The sequence below is a fragment of the Somniosus microcephalus genome, chromosome 31 (genome assembly GCF_052327205.1).
Source record: "Somniosus microcephalus isolate GS21.2 chromosome 31, FLI_Smic_1.0, whole genome shotgun sequence".
NCBI lineage: Eukaryota > Metazoa > Chordata > Chondrichthyes > Squaliformes > Somniosidae > Somniosus > Somniosus microcephalus.
The window spans coordinates 10,660,960-10,681,016 of record NC_141017.1 but is presented as its reverse complement, the minus strand read 5'-3'; the positions used below and the strand labels follow the sequence as shown (position 1 = coordinate 10,681,016).

The 20,057-nt window shown below is 48.5% G+C and overlaps 1 protein-coding gene across 1 annotated transcript in view; it reads right to left on the bottom strand.

The window, feature by feature from the left end:
• Positions 1-601: 601 nt before the first annotated feature.
• Positions 602-20,057, bottom strand: part of LOC147097575 (uncharacterized) — a 53,749-nt gene continuing 34,293 nt past the window's right edge. The window contains exons 8-9 of the mRNA XM_085971412.1: positions 16,528-16,637; positions 602-3,527 (exon numbers count right to left, since the gene is read on the bottom strand). Of these exons, the coding sequence (XP_085827538.1) occupies positions 3,401-3,527; positions 16,528-16,637 (237 nt within the window). The 3' untranslated portion in view covers positions 602-3,400. The remainder of the gene's footprint in view (positions 3,528-16,527; positions 16,638-20,057) is intronic.

Here is a 20,057-nt window from a genome sequence, read left to right as displayed (position 1 = left end):
CGATTGCGGGATCACTGAATTTACAATTATATCTATATTGCGTTACCATTCACCTTATATCCTTTCTTTTTTGTTTAAATTAATTATTGTCCTTCAAAAGTATTTTACAATTACATCAAATTCCTTTGCTGCGCATGACCTAATCTGTGCTGAAATATCCCATACTATCCATTCCTAACTCAACCTACAAATAAACGTTTAAAATAACCACTAAATCAGAAAGTCAGTGAACTGTGGGGATTCTTGCAACCATAAAATAGGCTTGTGCGCTTGTAGTGTTACCAGATTTAAAGAATTCCTATGATGCACCTTAAAAGAAACATAATCACAAAAGCGGCCAGCAAGTGATTTCTGTTCTGATTCAATCTCACTTGAGATAATTTTTCTCATACCCAATTCAAAATCTATTTCCCCAGTGAGCGCTTACTCCTTCTGGACTGAAACATGACCTACTGCACAAATTATTCTGGTGCTGCAGGCCTCAGGGTGAACAACAAACCCCTTGTACCATTAAGATAGACATTAGGAATAATAAGAATCTCACTGTCCCTTCCTGATCTCTCTGACTGCTGATAAACAACACACTGATTGACTATGAGACTCAGAAATAAAAATCACATTTATTAAGAATTAAGGTTGCCAGAAACAAGATTAGAGCAAGCAGCAGATTTCACTAGATTATAATACCTAATGTACTGGAAAACAATCTTGCAGTTACAGACCTATCAATCTAATGAGGTGGCCCTGGTACCAGGTAGTCTCCCAGAAACCAGGCGAGCAGCTCACACACCTTCAAGGCAAAGACAAACTGCGATAGTCTTGCTGCAGGATTCCTGATGAGATGATTGTAAATGCCACAGGCAGGACGAGTGATGCGTTGCCCAGTGCTCAATATTGAATATTTCTATAATGAGGTTGGACTTTGTGTCTTCAACCCACATAAACAGAGGTCTGACAGCTCCCTTGGACTTAGCATTTACATACATAGAGACATGGATCTGCTCAAATCTCTACCCCACTCCCTCACTGTGCAGGTGTGTCTCACCAGCCACTGCTGAGAATCATTGTAGATTCGCAAGTTCTGGAATTGGACAGATCGTTAACCTGTCACAAGGGATCAGATTTCATTTTGTTTTGTTTTGGGGAAGTGTGAAAGTATCCACTTTGGTAGGAAGAATGGAAAAGCAGAATACTTTTTATAAGGTAAGAGACTAGTAAATGTTGGCATTCAGAGGGATTTGGGGGTCCTTGTACACAAATCACAGAAAGTTAACATGTAGGTACAGCAAGCAATTGGGAAGTTGAATGATATGTTAGCCTTTATTGCAAGGGGGTTGCATGATAAGAGTAAGGAAGTCTTGCTGCAATTATATAGGGCTTTGGTGAGACCACCCCTGGAGTACTGTGTACAGGTTTGGTCTCATTACCTAAGCAAGGATATACTCACCTTAGAGGTGGTGCAACGAAGGTTCACTACTCTGATTCCTGGGATGAGAGGCTTGTCCAATGAGGAGAGGTTGAATAGATTGGGTCTATATTCTCTGGTGTTTAGAAGAATGAGGGGTGATCTCATGGAAACGTATAAGATTCTGAGGGGGTTGATAGGGTAGATACTGAGAGGCTGTTTCCCCTGGCTGGGGAGTCTAGAAAAGGGAGCATAGACTCAGGATAAGGAGTCGGCCATTTAGGACTGAGATGAGGAGAAATTTCTTCACTCAGAGGGTTGTGAATCTTTGGAATTCTCCACCCCAGAGGGCTGTGGATGTCCAGTCGATGAGTAGATTCAAGACTGAGATCGATAGATGTTTGGGCACTAAGGGAATCAAGGGGTGTGGGGGTAGTGTGGGGAGATGGAGTTGAGGTAGAAGTTCAGCCATGATCTTTTTGAATGGCGGAGAAGCTCGATGGGCCGTATGGCCGACTCCTGCTCCTATTTCTTATGTCCTTATGTTTACAGCATTGCTGTGTGTCTGAGGGTTAAGGGTTCAAATTGGACCAGCCAGATCCTTTAATATGGTCGGAGCCCATTAGCTGCAAAGAGAGGACTGAGAAATTGGCCAAAAATGGGGAAGCGGTTGGTTTGTGTGCTGGTCTCGGCGCCCTGTGGCTCGATCAGAATTGGAACTCTGGCCTCACTCACTCTAAAACGGTGAGCTGGGGACATTAGTCGGGTATCCCGATACATCTCGCCAGTCACAGCCTGACCAATCCCGAGAGCCTTCGACACGCAGCCAGCCCTGGGTAGGGGGGTGTGGTGGAGGGGGAGGAGGAAGGGCAGGTGGAGGTGGGGCGTGGAGGGTGGAGGGGGAGCTGGGAGGGGGAGATGGGGCGGAAGTGGGGAGGAGGTGGAGGGGGAGCTGGGGCAGAGGGGGAGCTATGAGGGGGAGGTGGGACAGAAGTGGGGTCGGGGTGGAGGGGGAGGTGGAGGATGAGGTAGGAACGGACGTAGAGTGGAAGGGAGTGAAAGTTGTGGGGCAGAGGGGGAGCAGGGAGGGACAGAGGGACGAAGGGGAGGTGTGGGGGCAGACTCGGAGGGGGATGGAACTGGGCTGGCAGCTCGCCTGCCTAGGATCAGATTTCATGGAATCATACAATCATAGAATGATACAGCACAGGAGGCTGTTTGGCCTATCGTGTCTGTGCTGGCTCTTTGGTAGAGCTGTCCAATTAATCCCATTCCCCCGCTCTTTCCCCATAGCCCTGTAAATTTTTTCCCTTGAAGTATTTATCCAATTCGCTTTAGAACGTTACTATTGAATCTGCTTCCGCAACCCTTTCAGGCAGTGCTGTCCAGATCACAACAACTCACTGCGTAAAAAAATGTCTCCTCATGTCGCCTCTGGTTCTTTTGCCAGGGAGGCGGCGTGGTGTGATTGAGTGATTTAATTTGAGTGAAGTCAGGGCCATTGGCTTTTCTATCTACACTCTGAGTGCTGCAGAGAGCAGGAACTGTTGTAAACCCACGACGTCCCTCACAGGAGGAGGAGGCATTGCACGGTTTCCAAATGGCACTGTGAGTTTGAGATTCCCGGAGCAGCTTTGCTCCAATGGGCCTGAGCTGGAGGGATGTGAGGAAGCAGAACCCGCTGGTGTACAAACACTGCACTGGCACTTTTCAACATTCCGCAAAACTGGATCTGGTTCACCACAGTACAGGACAATAGGGACATTCTACCACGTGGGTCTTCGCATTGCTGGACTAAGATAAAGGGGTAAAACTGAGTGTGTCCAGTGGGCTTTGGGACAGTTCCAATCAGGAGAGGAGGGAGGGATAGCCCTGGCCACACACCCACCATACCGACACCAGCTCAGGGCTGCTTGCCGATTGTACATGTACTGAACATTTAAATATAGATTCACTTTCCACTTAGCACTGACTGTAACGATAAGCAAAATAGCATTATGGTGATTTTTCACAGATGGAGGAATGTTTGGAACTGCACGGCCAATCATGCCATGCTCCAGTTACAGAGGCCACGACACAGTCTTCATCTGCATTATTATTTGGCTGTCCACTCTCCCAAAACCTGAATGAGAAAAGAGATGAATAGAACAGAATGAATGGACTGTTGGACACTAAGTTTCGTGCAAGGACCCTTTCTAATGTGAGGGTGGCCCTACGTCCCCATTTTCCTGGATGAGGGACTGTGTCCTCAGGCAGACAACCTCCCTGGAAGAGTCCCTGGTTCAGGAAACTCATCCCCAAATACGCACGGGTTCAAATCAGGAGCCACGTGACCACGAGCTGCAATGCGGTTGGTCAATAAAGTGGGCGGGGCTGTGTGGCAGGGCAGATTCTGATTGGTGAGATGGGTGTCAATCTCCTGTTTTCAACCAGTAGAACGGGTGGACTTACTGAGGGACTTTACTTTATGCAGAGATTGCGCTCTGTGGCCCCGTATTACGCATGCTCCGCCCCCCCACCCCTTCAACTCCTGACCCCCGACCCCCCCACCCCCACCAGATCCCCGGATCGTCCTGCGGAATTCGGTTGAAGAGAAATTGGTCCTGGAGGCAAAATGTCCGAGTAGTGGGGGGCCGCTGGTAACCAGACTAATGAGCGTCGGCTGGAGCCGGGCCATGTAGATGTCCCGGGTGCCCGGATGGTGTGGGCGAGTGTCAGACCGTGAGGGGGGGGAGGAGCCCGTGATTGCAGCCGGCAGATGCTGTGAACAGCAGCCACATTATTCAGGCGGAAAGATCTAGCGCTGCATTTTGCCGATTCAGAATAACCAAAAAGTTTTGCCTCGCTAAGCTGCTCAACCTACATTTTCCATCCTGGCTACTTTGCTGTTCTCCCACCCTGTGTGCCCCAGATTCAATTTAGAAAATATGGTCACCCTTTCTAATGTACACACTGCCACAAGAGTTTCCACAATAAACCGATGGTTCAACATTTAACAGAGTCATTGTAACCTCTATAACAGTACGATCATGATTCAACACATGGCCAGGGAATTTGCTGTGTCTATCAGCTGGTACAAACATCCATTTATTAAGTTGCTGCCATTTTGTGCACTGCACTAATGTAAGGTGACTTCTTCTTTCCACTCACACATGAAGTTCTACTGACGGCCAAATGGTGGACAGATTAACACACAGAGCCAGGCTTCTTAATCAACAATTAACTGGGTTCATTCTGAATTACTCAGGCTAGGCTTCATTCCCACACTGCAGGAATGATGTTTGTTCAAGTGTGGAAGCAATGGGAAATGGCAGAAAGTGACCTCAAATAGCCAGGCACAGCATGAGGGCCAGCCTATTTCACTAACCTGTCTCTCTAAGTCTTTCTCTGTCCTCCTCGCTGTTTGCAAAACCTGCTACTTTAGTGTGGTCAGAAACTTTTAAGATTGTTCTCCCTGTACCCAAGTTAAAATGTAAACATGGCTTTGGGTCTTATTGCCGTAACTCGGCCCGATACCAACGTATTCATGAGGCTCTGCCCGGGTCACGTAGGCACCTCAGTCGCTTATTAAACCAGCGATGGGAAGATGGTGGTGGGGCAGAAAACCAGAGGCAAATCTCCCGCTTTGATTTTAACTCCCGCACCGTCCAGTATCCGCTGGGCGGAGCGAGTTAAGATCCTCCTTAGATCAACAATGATAAATATTTAAACAGGAGATGGAAATGATACAAAGCAAGTACATTCCAGGAAGAGAAGAGGGAAGCTGAAATGTTATTGAAAATAGACAAGACTATTTGCTGACTCAACATGTTAATGAAGTAACCAGGAACAATCATGTATTAGACCTTATGTTCAGTAGTGAGCTTGATCTCGTATTGGATCTCCATGTGGGGGAACAGCTGGGCAAAAGTGACCACAACATTATACAGTTTCAATTGGCTGGTAGAACTAAAGGTACTGAGAATCAACAACTCGTAAGCGATTTCAGAAGAGCAACTTTCACTAAATGGCAGATGATTTGGAACGTGTTAATTGGCTAACCCTACTGGGCGGTGATGAGACCGATGTAGAATACAAATAGAAAGTTTTTAAGAACAAGATTAAAAACTATGGAAGACAAAAATGTACCCAAGGTCAAAAGAAGGGAATGTGGTAAGGAAAAGCCAAGGTGGCTGACTGGTCATGTACAAAGACAAATAAGATGTACAAAAATATTTCTATAAATTAAAGGCATCTAATACTCAACTAAACAGAGTTGAGTATAAGGAAGAGCCAGAGATACAAAGGCTGCTATTAGATCAGCTGAAAGGCTAATGGGAAAAGGATCGCCGACATTTGTGGATGTAATGGGAAAAGCTTTTTCAGTTATGTGAAGACTCGCAGATCTGTCAAAGACTGTATTGGGCCATTGAAGGATGTTCAAGGACAGGTTACGAAGGACTCACTGGGCATGGCGTAAATATTAAATGAGAACTTTGCATCGGCCTTCTCTCTTGAAGACGATGCTGAACTACTCGAATTGAATGATTTTAATAATAAAACTAGTCATATTAAAATAGATGAACATAGGCCTAGAAATTCATTGACGCCACTTTTGGGGCGCTAAAGTGGGGCGTCCGCTAAAGTTTGCGGCCGCCGCCAAATCTATGCCACTTCTCCGATATTCATTAGCTTCGCCCTACTAGTTCGGGCGAGCGCTAAAACTGCTGCTGGACGCCTCTCTTTGGTCGCTAAGCCGGAGGTGGTGATTGATAGCGCCGAGGCCGGGCGCAGCGCAGGTGCGGCCATCTCGTGATTGACAGCAGACACCCTGGCGCCGGCCAGCTCTTAAGGGGGATGGGTCGACTGTGTCTGCTGCCACGCCCTGGATAGTGGAGCCCTCCAGCTAGGCCTGAACACTGCTGCTGGACCCAAATAGCGCCTGAAGACATGGAGAAGGCCCGTGAACGTGCGCAGCGCTTCTCAGAGCGTGATCTGAGTGTGCTGCTTGCTGCTGTGGAGAAGAGGCGCCATGTTTTGTACCCGGACAATGGCAAGAAGGCGATGGTCCGCGTCTACAGGAGAGCCTGGAGGCATGTCGCCAGCAAGCTGTCAGCCAACAGCGACGTCCCCAGGACCGGTGCCCAATGCCGCAAAAAGTTAAATGACCTCACACGCATTGTCAGGGTGAGTACCCTTTCCAATGACCTCCTCATCCTTGCATGTGCACCTCACATTATGGGCAAAGGGACCTGAAAGCTCTAATGGCCAGCCTTCATCCAGCAGCTATGGGACAGGCATGAGCATCAATTGCACATTCTGCACTTAACACACTGGCCAAGCTATTCCACCATGGGAGGCAGTGCACACCAGATCACGGCGACACACTGGCCAGGCTATTCCACCATGGGAGGCAGTGCACACCAGATCATGGCGACACACTGGCCAGGCTATTCCACCATGGGAGGCAGTGCACACCAGATCATGGCGACACACTGGCCAAGCTATTCCACCATGGGAGGCAGTGCACACAAGATCACGGCGACACACTGTACTTAGAGGCCGTCCTTTCTCTTGCAGGCCAAGCTGGCGAATAATCGCAAGAGCCGGACTGCGACCGGGGGAGGCCGACCCCATATCCAGCCACTCACCGACCTGCAACATCGCGTGGAGCGCCTCATGGGTGGCCGGGTGATTGGGCCCGTTGCATGTGGAGATGCCGACCCTGTTCTGGGCACCAATGGTAAGGACATCACCTTTTGCACCTCTCTCGTCCCACTTGTGCATCAGATCTACATCCTTTGCCACTGTCCGACCAATGCGCTGAATGCCACCACTCATGCATCCCGCACTGACGCCCTCTCCTCACTCTAAAGCTACTCTTGTGCCTTCCTGCTTTCAGATGGTTAAGAGGAGGTCCCTCAACTTGCCAGTGACAGACCCTCCGAGGAGGAGCAGGAGGAGGAGCAAGAGGAAGGCGGCCCATCAGGGGAACCCTCAGCCACGGCCACCCAGGCCAATGTAGGGGACACGTCTTCCCTGGAGGGCAGCGTGGCGGAAGTGTCGAAGGGGAGGGGAGCTCCTGGGACCTGCGTGCTGCAGAAAGGCGGGAGGTGGGTGGAAGCTCGGCGGTCTTCTCCCCAGAGGGGGGATGCGTCGGAGAGGAGTCCAATTGCTGGGCCCAGCGGCCTCCAGCAACGCAGGATGGGTCGGCCAGCTCGGCGGCCTTCTCCCCAGAGGGAGAGTCCGGCCTCCAGTCAGGAGATGCTCTTCGCCGAGGAGATGGAATGCCTCGAAGACTTGTCCGCGGACTCGGAGCGCCGGCACACGGAGCTCATGGCGGCAGTGGCACGGTTGCCTGAGTCCATCGATTCCCTCTCTCGGAGTGTGGCTGAGTTCGGGCCCTTAGAGGCCACCAGTCGGGCGGAATACCGGGCAGATCTGTCAGCGACTGGCCAGGTGATCAGTGGTGCCATCCAGTCACTGGCTGCTCTGCTGCGGTCAGTGAACAGGTCAACATGGGCACTCACTGCTGCCACACTCGCTGTGTCAGCCAGGCATCGCCAGGGCACCCGGCGCACTGCAGCAGCACAGCGGTCTGTCCCTCGGCAGATTGGTGCGCATGCTGCAGTGCTGGCCCGGGCGAGTGCCAGTGTCTCAGGCGACCAGCGAGCACCTGCCATCCGCCAGCTTGCCGCCATTCCTCCAGCCGCCACTGCCACTCCCCCAGTGGAGCTGCCAGGAGCTGCTGCAGCGACTGATGCTGGCCAGCCACAGCTGCAGCAATCAACAGCCGCCCGCTCGACGGCCAGACCTCGACTAGGCCGACCCCCAAGGGCTTCTGCCGTCACGACATGTGCCCCTCAGGAGCCTGCCCCCAGCCTTGCAGCAGCCAATGGCCTTACTTTGAGGTGGAGCAGCAGGGCGGGCAGGGGCCACCCAAAGATGGCCAAGGCATCGCCCTAGCGGGCCAAATAGTCGAATGTGTGGCCATTTGTGTTTGTTTCTTGAGGCCGAGAATTGGATGTTTGTTTTTTGAAGGCCGATGATGTGATGTTTGTTTTTGACAAAGGCCGAGAATGACGGCCATTTTAGTTGCCCTATTTTGTTAATCCTCTCCAGGTTGTGGGAGCGAGTAATGTGTTTGAGTGTTTTTTGGGGGTTTCGTCTGTTTTTGGTTTTCATGTGGGAAGGGCCCAGAGTTTGTACAATAAAGCATTTCATTTATTCACATTGTCCATGTTTGATCTTTGAAGTGTTTGTTGCCTTAACCGGCTGAGGGCTTGCGGAGCGGCTGCAATCATGTTCTATCATTGGCACAAGCCATTCCCTGACAGGGGGTCTAGAAGTGACGTTCAATAAGCCGCCGACGGGCGGCCCTTGGACCTTGTGCGTCCCTCCTGGGCTGGTACTCCTCGTCCTCGTCGTCCTCATGCTCCTCCTGCTCCTCCTCCTGAGTTGGTGGTCCAACGTGAGGTGGCAGTGCCTGAGTCCTGCGGATAGTCAGGTTGTGCAGCATGCAGCAAACAACGACGAATTGGGAGACTCGATCCTGCGAATACTGGAGGGCTCCCCCGGAGCGATCGAGACAGCGGAACCGTTGCTTGAGCACGCCGATTGTTTGTTCTATGAGGTTCCTCGTCGCTTGATGGCTCTCGTTGTATGCCTCTTCAGCAGGGGTCGTGGGCGTGCGGAGCGGGGTCATGAGCCAGGTACACAAAGGATAGCCTTTGTCCCCGATAAGCCATCCTCTTGGGGGAGGCTGTGCCTGGAACATGTCAGCCACAGTTGTCTGTCGCAGGATAAAGGCATCGTGGCTGCTGCCTGGAAAGCGGGCATTGACAGCTAGGATGCGCTGCCTGTGGTCACACACCAGCTGTACATTGAAGGAATGGTAGCCCTTCCGGTTGCGGTAATCCTCGGCATGCTCAAGAGGTGTCCGCAAAGCCACATGCGTGCAGTCAATGGCGCCCTGCACCATGGGGAAGCCCGCTATTCTTGCAAACCCCACTGCACGCTGCTGCTGCTTGTCCAGGGTCATGGGGAAGGAGATGAATTGATGTCTCCTTCTGAAAAGGGCTTCGGTCACCTGGCGGATGCAGCAATGCACGGCGAACTGGGAGATGTTAGCGATGTCCCCAGTAGCGGATTGGAAGGAGCCGGAGGCATAGAAGTTGAGAGCCACCGTCACCTTCACTGCCACCGACAGAGACGTCCTGCGCATCAGCTGTGGCTGCAGATCTCTCTGAAGCAGCTGGCAGATGTCTGCAACCACCTCCCTTCGGAATCGCAGCCTCCTAACACACATCGCGGCAGACATGGTCAGATAGGAGGTCTGCTGGCGGTATACCCTGCGTGGGTAAGGCCTCAGTTGGCGACGCCTGTTGCCCCCTCTGCGTCTAGCCAGGGCTGTCACTCTCTCACGGCGTCTGTAAGCCCTTCTGGCATAAGGCTGAAATTCAGCGTTGCCACCCAATGCAGCCCCCATTATATGCTGGCAAACACTGAGCTCTGAATGAAGGCAAAGATAATTGGTAAGCTCTGGCCTGAGCCAAAAATACCTGTCCAAGTGTTGGTCCAAACCAGTAAACTCTCCTCCTTGGTCTCTGTCCAAAAAACCGTTGCACAAGAGTGAATGCTGCAAAATGGCTGGCCTTTATACTGCTGGGTAAGTGCCCTTTAATTTGCGCTCCCCGCGGCCCGGCTGGCCTGTGTACCGTTCCACGTCACAGTCGCTCGGGCCGCCCGGCGCACAATGGGCCGGCGCGAGTGAAGTTCCGGTTTGGGGCGCACAAAGGGCGTTGCACTATTAAATGACGTCATGATCTGCGCGCGCAGCAGGGCGCGCGCGCTAAGACTTTGCGCCGGCGCTAAATGTGTCCTGAAGTTGGGGAGAGGCGCAGATCGCGCTGTGCCCGGGCGATAAGCGCCTAGCGCTCGAGATCTACTCCTCCTAAGGCGCTAACGGCTGGCACGCCCAACTGAATTTCTAGGCCATAGTGTTTTAGGTAGAATTAAGAACTTGAACATAGATCGAGCAGCCAAGCAAGATAATATTCAGCCAAGGGTCTTCAGGGAGATGGGACACGTGCTGTGTGAGCCCGTAGCCTGTATTTTTAATAGCTCACTGCACTCTGGATGGTTCCTGTAGACTGGAAGGAGGCTAATATAGTCCCCATCTTTAAAAAAGTTGACAAGACGGACACAGGTAACTATCGGCCTGTTAGTTTAACATCAGCAATAGGAAAGATGCTTGAGGGAATGATTAGGGATGCAATATATGATTGCTTGGATAGAGAGGGTCATTTTAGGGTCACCCAACATGGTTTCATAAAAAGGAGGTCCTGTTTTACAAATCTGATTGTATTTTTTGAAGAAGTCATGAAGATGGTGGACGAGGGAAGCCCAGTAGACATTACCTACTTAGACTTCCAAAAAGGGTTTGATAAGGTACCATCCAAGAGGCTTCTCTACAAGATTGAAGCCTCTGGTATTAGTGGTAATATATTGAGCTGGATTGAGAACGGGATGGAAGGACGTAGGCAGAAAGTAGTTATAGATGGATCTGGATCTGTTTGTTCACCAGTGGTGTCCCACTGGGATCAGTATTGGAACCATTGCTCTTCACTTTTTATTAATGATCTGGATGTAGGTGGTGGGGCACGATCTGCAAATTTGCAGATGATACCAAGATCTGTGCAAGTGTTCAGACTGTAGATTATGTTCGTCTGCTTCAGACGGTTCTTAATGTGTTGGGAGATTGGGCTCATGACTGGCAAATTATGTTTAATTTGGAAAAGTGCATTGTTATGCGTGTGGATGGGGCGAATGCTCAACATACATATACCCTTCAGGGAAATGCATTAAAGAAGGCGGAGAAAGAAAAAGATCTGGGCATTCTCGTGCATACAGCTCTAAATGTATATGAGCAATGCCGTGAAGCGCTAGCTAGAGTGAATAGAGTGTTGGGGTGCATTCATACAACAACTGCGTATAAGATGAGGCCTACTATTTTGTCCTTGTGCAAGACCTTGACCAGGCCTCACAAGGAATCCAGTTTTGGTCTCCTCACATTGTGGGTGATATTGAGGCTTTGGAGAGGGTGCAGAGGAGGGCCTCTAGACTAATTCCCTGTATAAAGCATCTTAGTGATCAAGATAGGCTAAAAGATTTGGGACTCTACACTTTAGAGGAGCGAGACTTAGAGGTGGACTGATTGAGGTTTATAAGATGATGAAGGGAATAGATTGTGTTCCAGCTGACATTTGTGCCAATTAAACAGGTTTGGCAAGACCAGGAGTCACAATTTTAAGTTGTACAAGGCCAGATCTAGGTTAGATGTCAGGAGGTGGTTCATTTCCCAGAGAATAGGGGACCTCTGGGACAGGCTGCCAGCTCGTGCGTTGTTTGACGTTGATTCACTGAATTCCTTCAAGCGAGAGCTGGACCTGTTCCTGGGTGGAGCGGAGATCACCTCTTACAAAAGGTAGGTGCTGCTGGGAATTCAAGGCCAGTGATCTCCAGGATTAGTTTCGATCACCTACATGGGTAGGAGAGGAAATTCCCAGATTTTTTCCCTCCAAATTGGCCTGGAGTTTATCGCCTCTCCCAGGAGATCACATGGGTTCGGGTGAGGTGGGGAGTGTATATATTGTGACACACAAGGTATCGCAATTGTGTGAGCCAGGCTGGATGGACCAGCAGGCCTTTACCTCTCCATCATTGCTCATATGTTCGTAAGTGTATCGAAAACTGGGGTCCAAACTATATAGGGCACAATTTCAAAGTTTGCAGATGGTCATCAATGACCTTCCCTCCAACATAAGTTCAGAAATGGGGATGTTCGCTGATGACTGCACAGTGTTCAGTGGCATTCACAACTCCTCAGATAATGAAGCAGTCCATGCCCACATGCAACAAGACCTGGACGACGTTTAGGCTTGGGCTGATAAGTGGTGGGTAACATTCGCACCATAGAAGTGCCAGGCAATGACTATCTCCAACAAGTAAGAGGCTAACCACTGCCCCTTGACATTCAGTGGCATTACCATCGCCGAATCCCCCACCATCAACATCCTTGGGGTCACTATTGTCCAGAAACTTAACTGGACCAGCCACATAAATACTGTGGCAACAAGAGCAGGTCAGAGGCTAGGTATTCTGTGGCGAGTGTCTCACTTCCTGACTCCCCAAAGCCTTTCTGCCATCTACAAGGCACAAGGTGTTTTATAAGTATATTAAGGGCAAGAGAATAACCAGGGAAAGAGTAGGGCCCATTAGGGACCAAAGTGGCAATCTGTGTGTAGAGCCGGAAGATGCGGGTGATGTTTTAAATGAATATTTTGCCTCTATGTTCACTAGAGAAGGACAATGTAGGCGTAGCAATCAGGTAGGGGGATTGTGATATACTTGAACAAATTAGTATTGAGATGGAGGAGGTGCTAGCGGTTTTAGCGGGCTTAAAAGTGGATAAATCCCCAGGCCCTAATGAGATGTATCCCAGGCTGCTGTGTGAGGCAAGGGAGGAGATTGCAGGGGCTCTGACACAAATTTCCAGAACCTCTCTGGCCACAGGGAAGGTGCCAGAGGACTGGAGAACAGCTAACGTAGTACCATTATTCAAGAAGGGTAGTAGGGATAAACCAGGGAATTACAGGCCAGTGAGTCTAACATTAGTGATAGGGAAATTATTGGAAAAAATTCTGAGGGACAGAATTAGTCTCCACTTGGAGAAGCAAGGATTAATCAAGGATAGTCAGCATGGCTTTGTCAGGCGGAGATCATGTCTAACCAATTTAATTGAATTTTTTGAGGGGGTGACTAGGTGTGTGGATGAGGGTAGTGGAGGTGATGTAGTCTACATGGATTTCAGTAAGGCTTTTGGCAAAGTCCCGCATGGGAGACTGGTCAAGAAGGTAAGAGCCCATGGGATCCAGGGCAATTTGGCACATTGGATCCAAAATTGGCTTAGTGGCAGGAGGCAGAGGTTGATGGTCGAAGGTTGTTTTTGTGACCGGACGCCTGTGTCCAGTGGTGTACCGCAGGGATCGGTGCTGGGTCGTTTGCTGTTTGTAGTGTACATTAATGATTTAGATATGAATGTAGGAGGTATGATCAGTAAGTTCGCAGATGACACAAAAATTGGTGGAGTGGTAAATAGTGAGGAGGGAAGCCTCAGGCTACAGGACGATGTAGACGGGTTGGTTGGTGGGCAGAACAGTGGCAAATGGAATTTAACCCTGAAAAGTGTGAGGTGATGCATTTTGGGAGGACTAACAAGGCATGGGAATACACAATGAATGGTACGACCCTAGGAAGGACAGAGGATCAGAGGGACCTTGGTGTGCATAGATCCCTGAAGGCAGCAGGACAGGTAGATAAGGTGGTTAAAAAGGCATATGGGATAATTGCCTTCATTAGCCGAGGCAGAGAGTATAAGTGCAGGGAGGTTATGATGGAGCTGTATAAAACGCTAGTTAGGCCACAGCTGGAATAAAAGAAACAGTGGCAGCATGGTTACAGAATTTGCTAGGTGACAGGAAACAGAGAGTATTGGTGAACAGTTGTTTTTCGGACTGGAGGAAGGTATACAGTGGTGTTCCGCAGGGGTCGTTTCTAGGACCACTGCTTTTCTTGATATACATTAATGACTTGGACGTGGGTTTACAGGGCACAATTTAAAAATTTGCTTATGACACAAAACTTGGAAGTATAGTGAACAGTGAGGAGGATAGTGTTAGATTTCAGGAAGACATAGGCAGGCTGGTGAAATGGGCGGACACATGGCAGATGAAATTTAACGCAGAAAAATGTGAAGTGATACATTTTGGTAGAAAGAATGAGGAGAGCGCATATAAACTAAAGGGTACAATCCTGAAACGGGTGTACAAACAGAGAGACCTGGGGGTATGTGTGCACAAATCGTTGTAGGTGGCAGGGCAGGTTGAGGAAGCATTTAAAAAGGCTTACGGGATCCTGGGCTTAATGAATAGAGGTATAGGGGGTGATTTTCATTCAGATGTCAGGAAGGAGGCGGAACTACAACTTTCAAGGGTTGTAGTCCTGCCTCCATCGAGATGCGGCCAATCCACGCGATTTTAACTTGATTGACCTTGTTGAGCCCACCCAGCGGGCTCAGCAGGCCAATTAAGGGCCACCCGGCAACAGGTGACGTCAGACTGAAATTTCATCTGTCAAGACATTTTGACAGATGAATTATCAGTGTTTCACAGCTGCTTGAAGCTGTCAAACACTGACAGTCTTACTTCTAACCTGAGTCCTTCTACACAGACTCAGTTAGAAATCTCACCGGCACAGAAAGCTGCAGGCTGTCACTTTTGACAGTTCACAGCCATTCTGCTTTCTGTGCCGGTTAGATGATGGACTCCCGAAACCTAGAGGAAGGAAGGCTGAAAAGGTAAGTACAGGTAATTTAAACTTCTTTACACACTTTAGACACACCAAACACACTTACCTTTGCACTCATGCACCCATCACTCACCTGAACACCGACATCTCGACCCCTCCAAGTCCTTCAACCCGACGGCCCAACTCCTCTAACTTGGCATGGTTTGGAGCCATCGGGAATCCCACACTTCAAGCTTTAAAATAGGGATTAGGCTAAAAACTGCCTGTTAACTACCTGTTAACAGGCAGTTAATTGGCACTAATCCCTTCCCGCATCGGGTAGGCGGGTCCCAGTGCGGGGCGGGTACCCGCCTCCTTTGAAACTTACATGGAGGCGGGTTGGGGGCGGGATGGTGTCGGGACCCCCGAATTCGGGACTTTAACCCCCCGCACGCCTCCAGTCCCGACTCCACGGGTCAATGAAAATGGACCCCATAGAGTACAAAAGTGTGGAAATTGTGATGAACCTGTATTAAACACTGGTTCGGCCCCTGGAGTACTGTGTCCAATTCTGTGCACCGCACTTTAAGAAGGATGTTAAGGCCTTAGAAAGGGTTCAGAAAAGATTTACGAGAATGATTCAGGAATGAGGGACTTCAGTTACATTGATAGACTGGAGAAGCTGGAGTTCTCCTTGGAGCAGAGAAGACGGAGAGGAAATTTTATAGAGGTGTTCAAAATCATGAGGGGTCTGGACAGAATAGATAGAGAGAAAATGTTCCCATTGGCAGAAGGGTCGAGAACCAGAGGACACAGATTCAAGGTGATAGGCAAAAGGACCAAAGGTGATGTAAGAATAAAAAATTTTACGCAGCGAGAGGTTAAGATCTGGAATGCACGGCCTGAACAGATGGTGGAGGCAAATTCAATCGCAACTTTCAAAAGGGAGTTGGATAAGTATCTGAAGGAAAGAAATTTGCAGGGCTACGGGGAAAGGTCAGGGGAGTGGGAATAGCTGAGAGTCGGCATGGGCTCAACGGGCCGAATGGCCGCCTTCCATGCTGTAACCATTCTTTGATTCTATGATGCTATGCTGAACCTTTATAATCACTGGTTAGGTCTCAGCTGGAGTATTGTGGCTAATTCTGCGCACCACACTTTAGGAAGCATATCAAGGCCTTGGAGAGGATGCAGAGCAGATTGGCCTCCTTCTGTGCTATATGATTCTATGAATCTATATAACTACAAAAGGTGCATTTAGCATTCTCAGGGCAGATAATGAAGTCCGTTGGGCCAAGTATAGAGCATATAGGAAAGCTGTGGCAAAAGAGATTAGAAAGACTGAGGGAGTATGAGAGAAAAATAACTAAAACATAAAGGGCAGTAAAAGGCTTTTTATAGACACATTGGGAGGGAGAGGATAGACAGTATGGGGTTGGGTCACTAAGAGATGGAGGTGGTGTGAGTGAGAGAGGGGCAGAGTTACTAAATTAGGACTTTGCATGATTTTTCAAGGTGGATGAATTTTGGGACTGTACAACAGGGTGTAAGACAGATAATGGAGATTACTATTCAAAAAGAGATGGTACTAAAGAACTTACTGAAACCCAAGGACCTTACTGACCGACAAGGATCCTGGGGGATCTGGGACAGAAATTCTGAAAGCTCTGATTATAAGAAAGCAATGGGATAACATTTGGACAGGTTCAATATGGTGGTCGATGCACTTTGTTAGATTTCTGTCCAGGCAGTGAGAGTGAAAATTACCTTACTGTGTGATGCAAAACACTACTCACTTGGTAGTTGAAGCATAATCTGTACCATCCACCCAGCGCCACTTCCCTTCTTCAACACTGTCATGGAGTCCAATCCAATGATCAATTTGTATATTCCTTTGTAAATATACCTGTCAGGTAAATACCAATGTAGCTATGTTAGCGGATTTCTTAGTGGTTACTGTCGGAAGAAAGGGTTGTCATTCCAGCAACAATAACTTCGCTTATGATTCACACATGATTATTTTTTTATAATAACAAGCTTTGTTACACTGACTGATTTGGTCTTCCATTTATATTATATAACATGCAAATAATTCAACCTGTTTCCCAGGCTCCGACCACCTCGAGAGCACGCTCTGACCAACACAAGTCCTGGAGCGACCAGATCCTGCCCACCAGGTCCTGGCTCCTGACCCTCGAGAACACGAAGAAGTTAAAGGGAACCTGGTTCTATTCTTATACTATAATGCCACCTTGGCCTGTGCCTACATAATACGTAGGTACCAATATATAGTTTGCACGTTTAGCTGAGCTTGCATTTTTAGGCATTTATTCAGCTTATCTCTTTCAGCCTTTGCCTTTGTGCTACAAGTTTTGTTTATAGTACACTAAGTGTTTAGGACAAATGTTTATCCTGTTCCCTAGACCTGGGTGTATTCCTTCTCTGCCTTTGTGTTTCCAAACTGTCTGTTGTTCATGTATAGTCAAGATTAAGATTTCCCCTTTCTCTCACATTTGCTCTACCGCTAAAAATGCTAAAAGAAAGGAATGCTGGGATAGATTGACTTTTAAATTATCTTGAAACATTCTAATGATCTATATCAAAAAATTATCACAGAACTTAATTCGAAGCATATCCATATCACATTGTAGTGTATGACAGGAGATAGTTAAAGCACATTTATCCCACTGCATGTTTTGACAAGAGTTAATTAAAAGTAAGGGATAATTTCTCAGGTCTCCTGCTGTAACTGTGGTGGAAGTTTGGTGAAAATCTTGAAGAAATGGTGTAAACAGCCATTTAAGAACATAAGAAATAGGAGCAGGAGTCGGCCATTCATCCCCTCGAGCCTGCTCTGTCATTCAATAAAATCATGTCTGATCTTCTACCTCAACTCCACCTTCCCGCCCTATCCCCATATCCCTTGATTACCTTAATACAGAAGCAAAATACTCCGAATGCTGGAAATCTGAAATAAAAACAGAAAATGCTGGAAATATTCAGTAGGTCAGGCAGCATCTGTGGAGAGAGAAACGGAGTTAACGTTTCAGGTCGATGACCCTTCATCAGAACTGGAAAAAGCTGGAGATGGAACAGGTTTTTAAGCAAATGTAGGGGCAGGGAAAGGGGGGAGGGGATGAAAGAACAAAAGGGAAGGTCTGTGATAGGAGGGAAGGCAGGAGAGATTAAGAGACAAAAGGGATGATGGTGCAAGGCAAAAGGAGATGGTAATGGGACAAGTTAAGAAACAAAAGATGGCTCGAGATGAAGTGTAAATGGCAATGCCGGAATGAAAGACAGATGCCATGTGAGAGAGAGAAAACAAATGGGGAAAAAAAAAATGGGGGCAGAGGTTATGATCTGAAATTGTTGAACTCGATGTTGAGTCCAGAAGGCTGTAAAGTGCCTAATCGAAAGATGAGGTGCTGTTCCTCGAGCTCACGTTGAGCTTCATTGGAACAGTGCAAGAGGCAGAGGACGGTGAGGTCTGAGTGGGAGTGGAGCGGAGAATTAAAGTGACAAGCGACCGGAAGCTCAGGGTCACCCATACGGACTGAACGGAGGTGTTCTGCAAAGCGGTCACCCAATCTGCGTTTGGTCTCCCCAATGTAGAGGAGACCGCATTGTGAGCAGCAAATACAGTATACTAGATTGCAAGAAGTACAACTAAATCGCTGTTTCTCCTGGAAGGAGTGTTTGGGGCCCTGGACAGTGGGAAGGGAGGAGGTAAAAGGGCATGTGCTTGCACGGGAATATGCTGGACGAAGGGGAAGGGGTGTTGGGGGTGATAGAGGAGTGGACCAGGGTGCCACGGAGGGAGCGGTCCCTTCGGAACGCTGAAAGGGGAGGTGAGGGGAAGATATGTTTGGTGGCGGGATCACACTGGAGGTGGCAGAAATGGCGGAGGATGATCCGTTGGATGTGAAGACTGGTGGGGTGAAAGGCGAGGACAAGGGGAACCCTAGCGTGGTTCCGGGAGGGAGGGGAAGGGGTGAGAGCAGAAGTGCGGGAAATAGAATGAACACGGTCAAGGGCCGTGTCAACCACAGTAGAGGGGAATCCTTGGTTGAGGAAAAAGGAAGACATGTCGGAAACACTAGCATGGAAGGTGGCATCGTCTGAGCAGATGCTGCAGAGATGAAGAAACTGGGAGAATGGAATAGAGTCCTTACAGGAAGTGGGGTGGGAGGAAGTGTAGTCCAGGTAGCTGTGAGAGTCAGTGGGCTTGTAGTGAATGTTTGTCATTAGCTTATCATCCGAGATGGTGATAGAGAAGTTGAAGAAGGGAAGGGAAGAGTCGGAGATGGACCATGTGAAGGTGAGGGAAGGGTGGAAATTGGAAGCAAAGTGAATGAAATTTTCTAGTTCAGGGTGAGAGCAGAAAACGGCACCGATACTGTCATCAATGTACCGGAAAAAGAGGTGAGGGAGGGGACCTGAGTAGGACTGGAACAAAGAATGTTCCACATAAACCACGAAAAGGCAGGCATAGCTAGGACACATGCGGGTTCAGACCATAACCTCTGCCCCATCTTCCTTTTTTTCCCATTTTTTCTCTCTCTCACGCAGCAGCTGTCTTTCATTCTGCCATCGCCATTTACACTTCATCTAGAGCCATCTTTTGTTTCTTAACTTGTCCCATTACCATCTCCTTTTGCCTTGCACCATCATCCCTTTTGTCTCTTAATCTCTCCTGCCTTCCATCCTATCACAGACCTTCCCTTTTGTTCTTTCCTCCCCTTCCCCCTTTCCCTGCCCCTACACTTGCTTAAAAACCTGTTCCATCTCCAGCTTTTTCCAGTCCTGACGAAGGGTCATTGACCTGAAACGTTAACTTTGTTTCTCTCTCCACAGATGCTGCCTGACCTGCTGAGTATTTCCAGCATTTTCTGTTTTTATCCCTTGATTACCTTAATATCCAAAAATTTATCGATCTCTGTTTTGAATACACTCAACGACTGAGCATCCATAGCTCTCTGGGGTAGAGCATTCCAAAGATTCATAATCCTCTGAATGAAGAAATTTCTCCTCATCTCAGTCCTAAATAGCTGACCCCTTATTCTGAGACTGTGACCCATAGTTCAAGAGTGCCCAGCCAGGGGTAACATCCTCTCAGCATGTACCCTGTCAAAACCCTTAAGAATTTTATGCATTTCTCATTCTTCTAGGGAATATAGGCCTAGTCTCCTCAATCTCTACTCATAGAACAATCCTCCCATCGCAGGAATCAGTCTGGTAAACTTTCATTGCACTCCCTGTAAGGCAAGTATATCTTTTCCTAAGTAAGGAGACCAAAACTGTACATGGTACTCCATGTGTGGTGTTA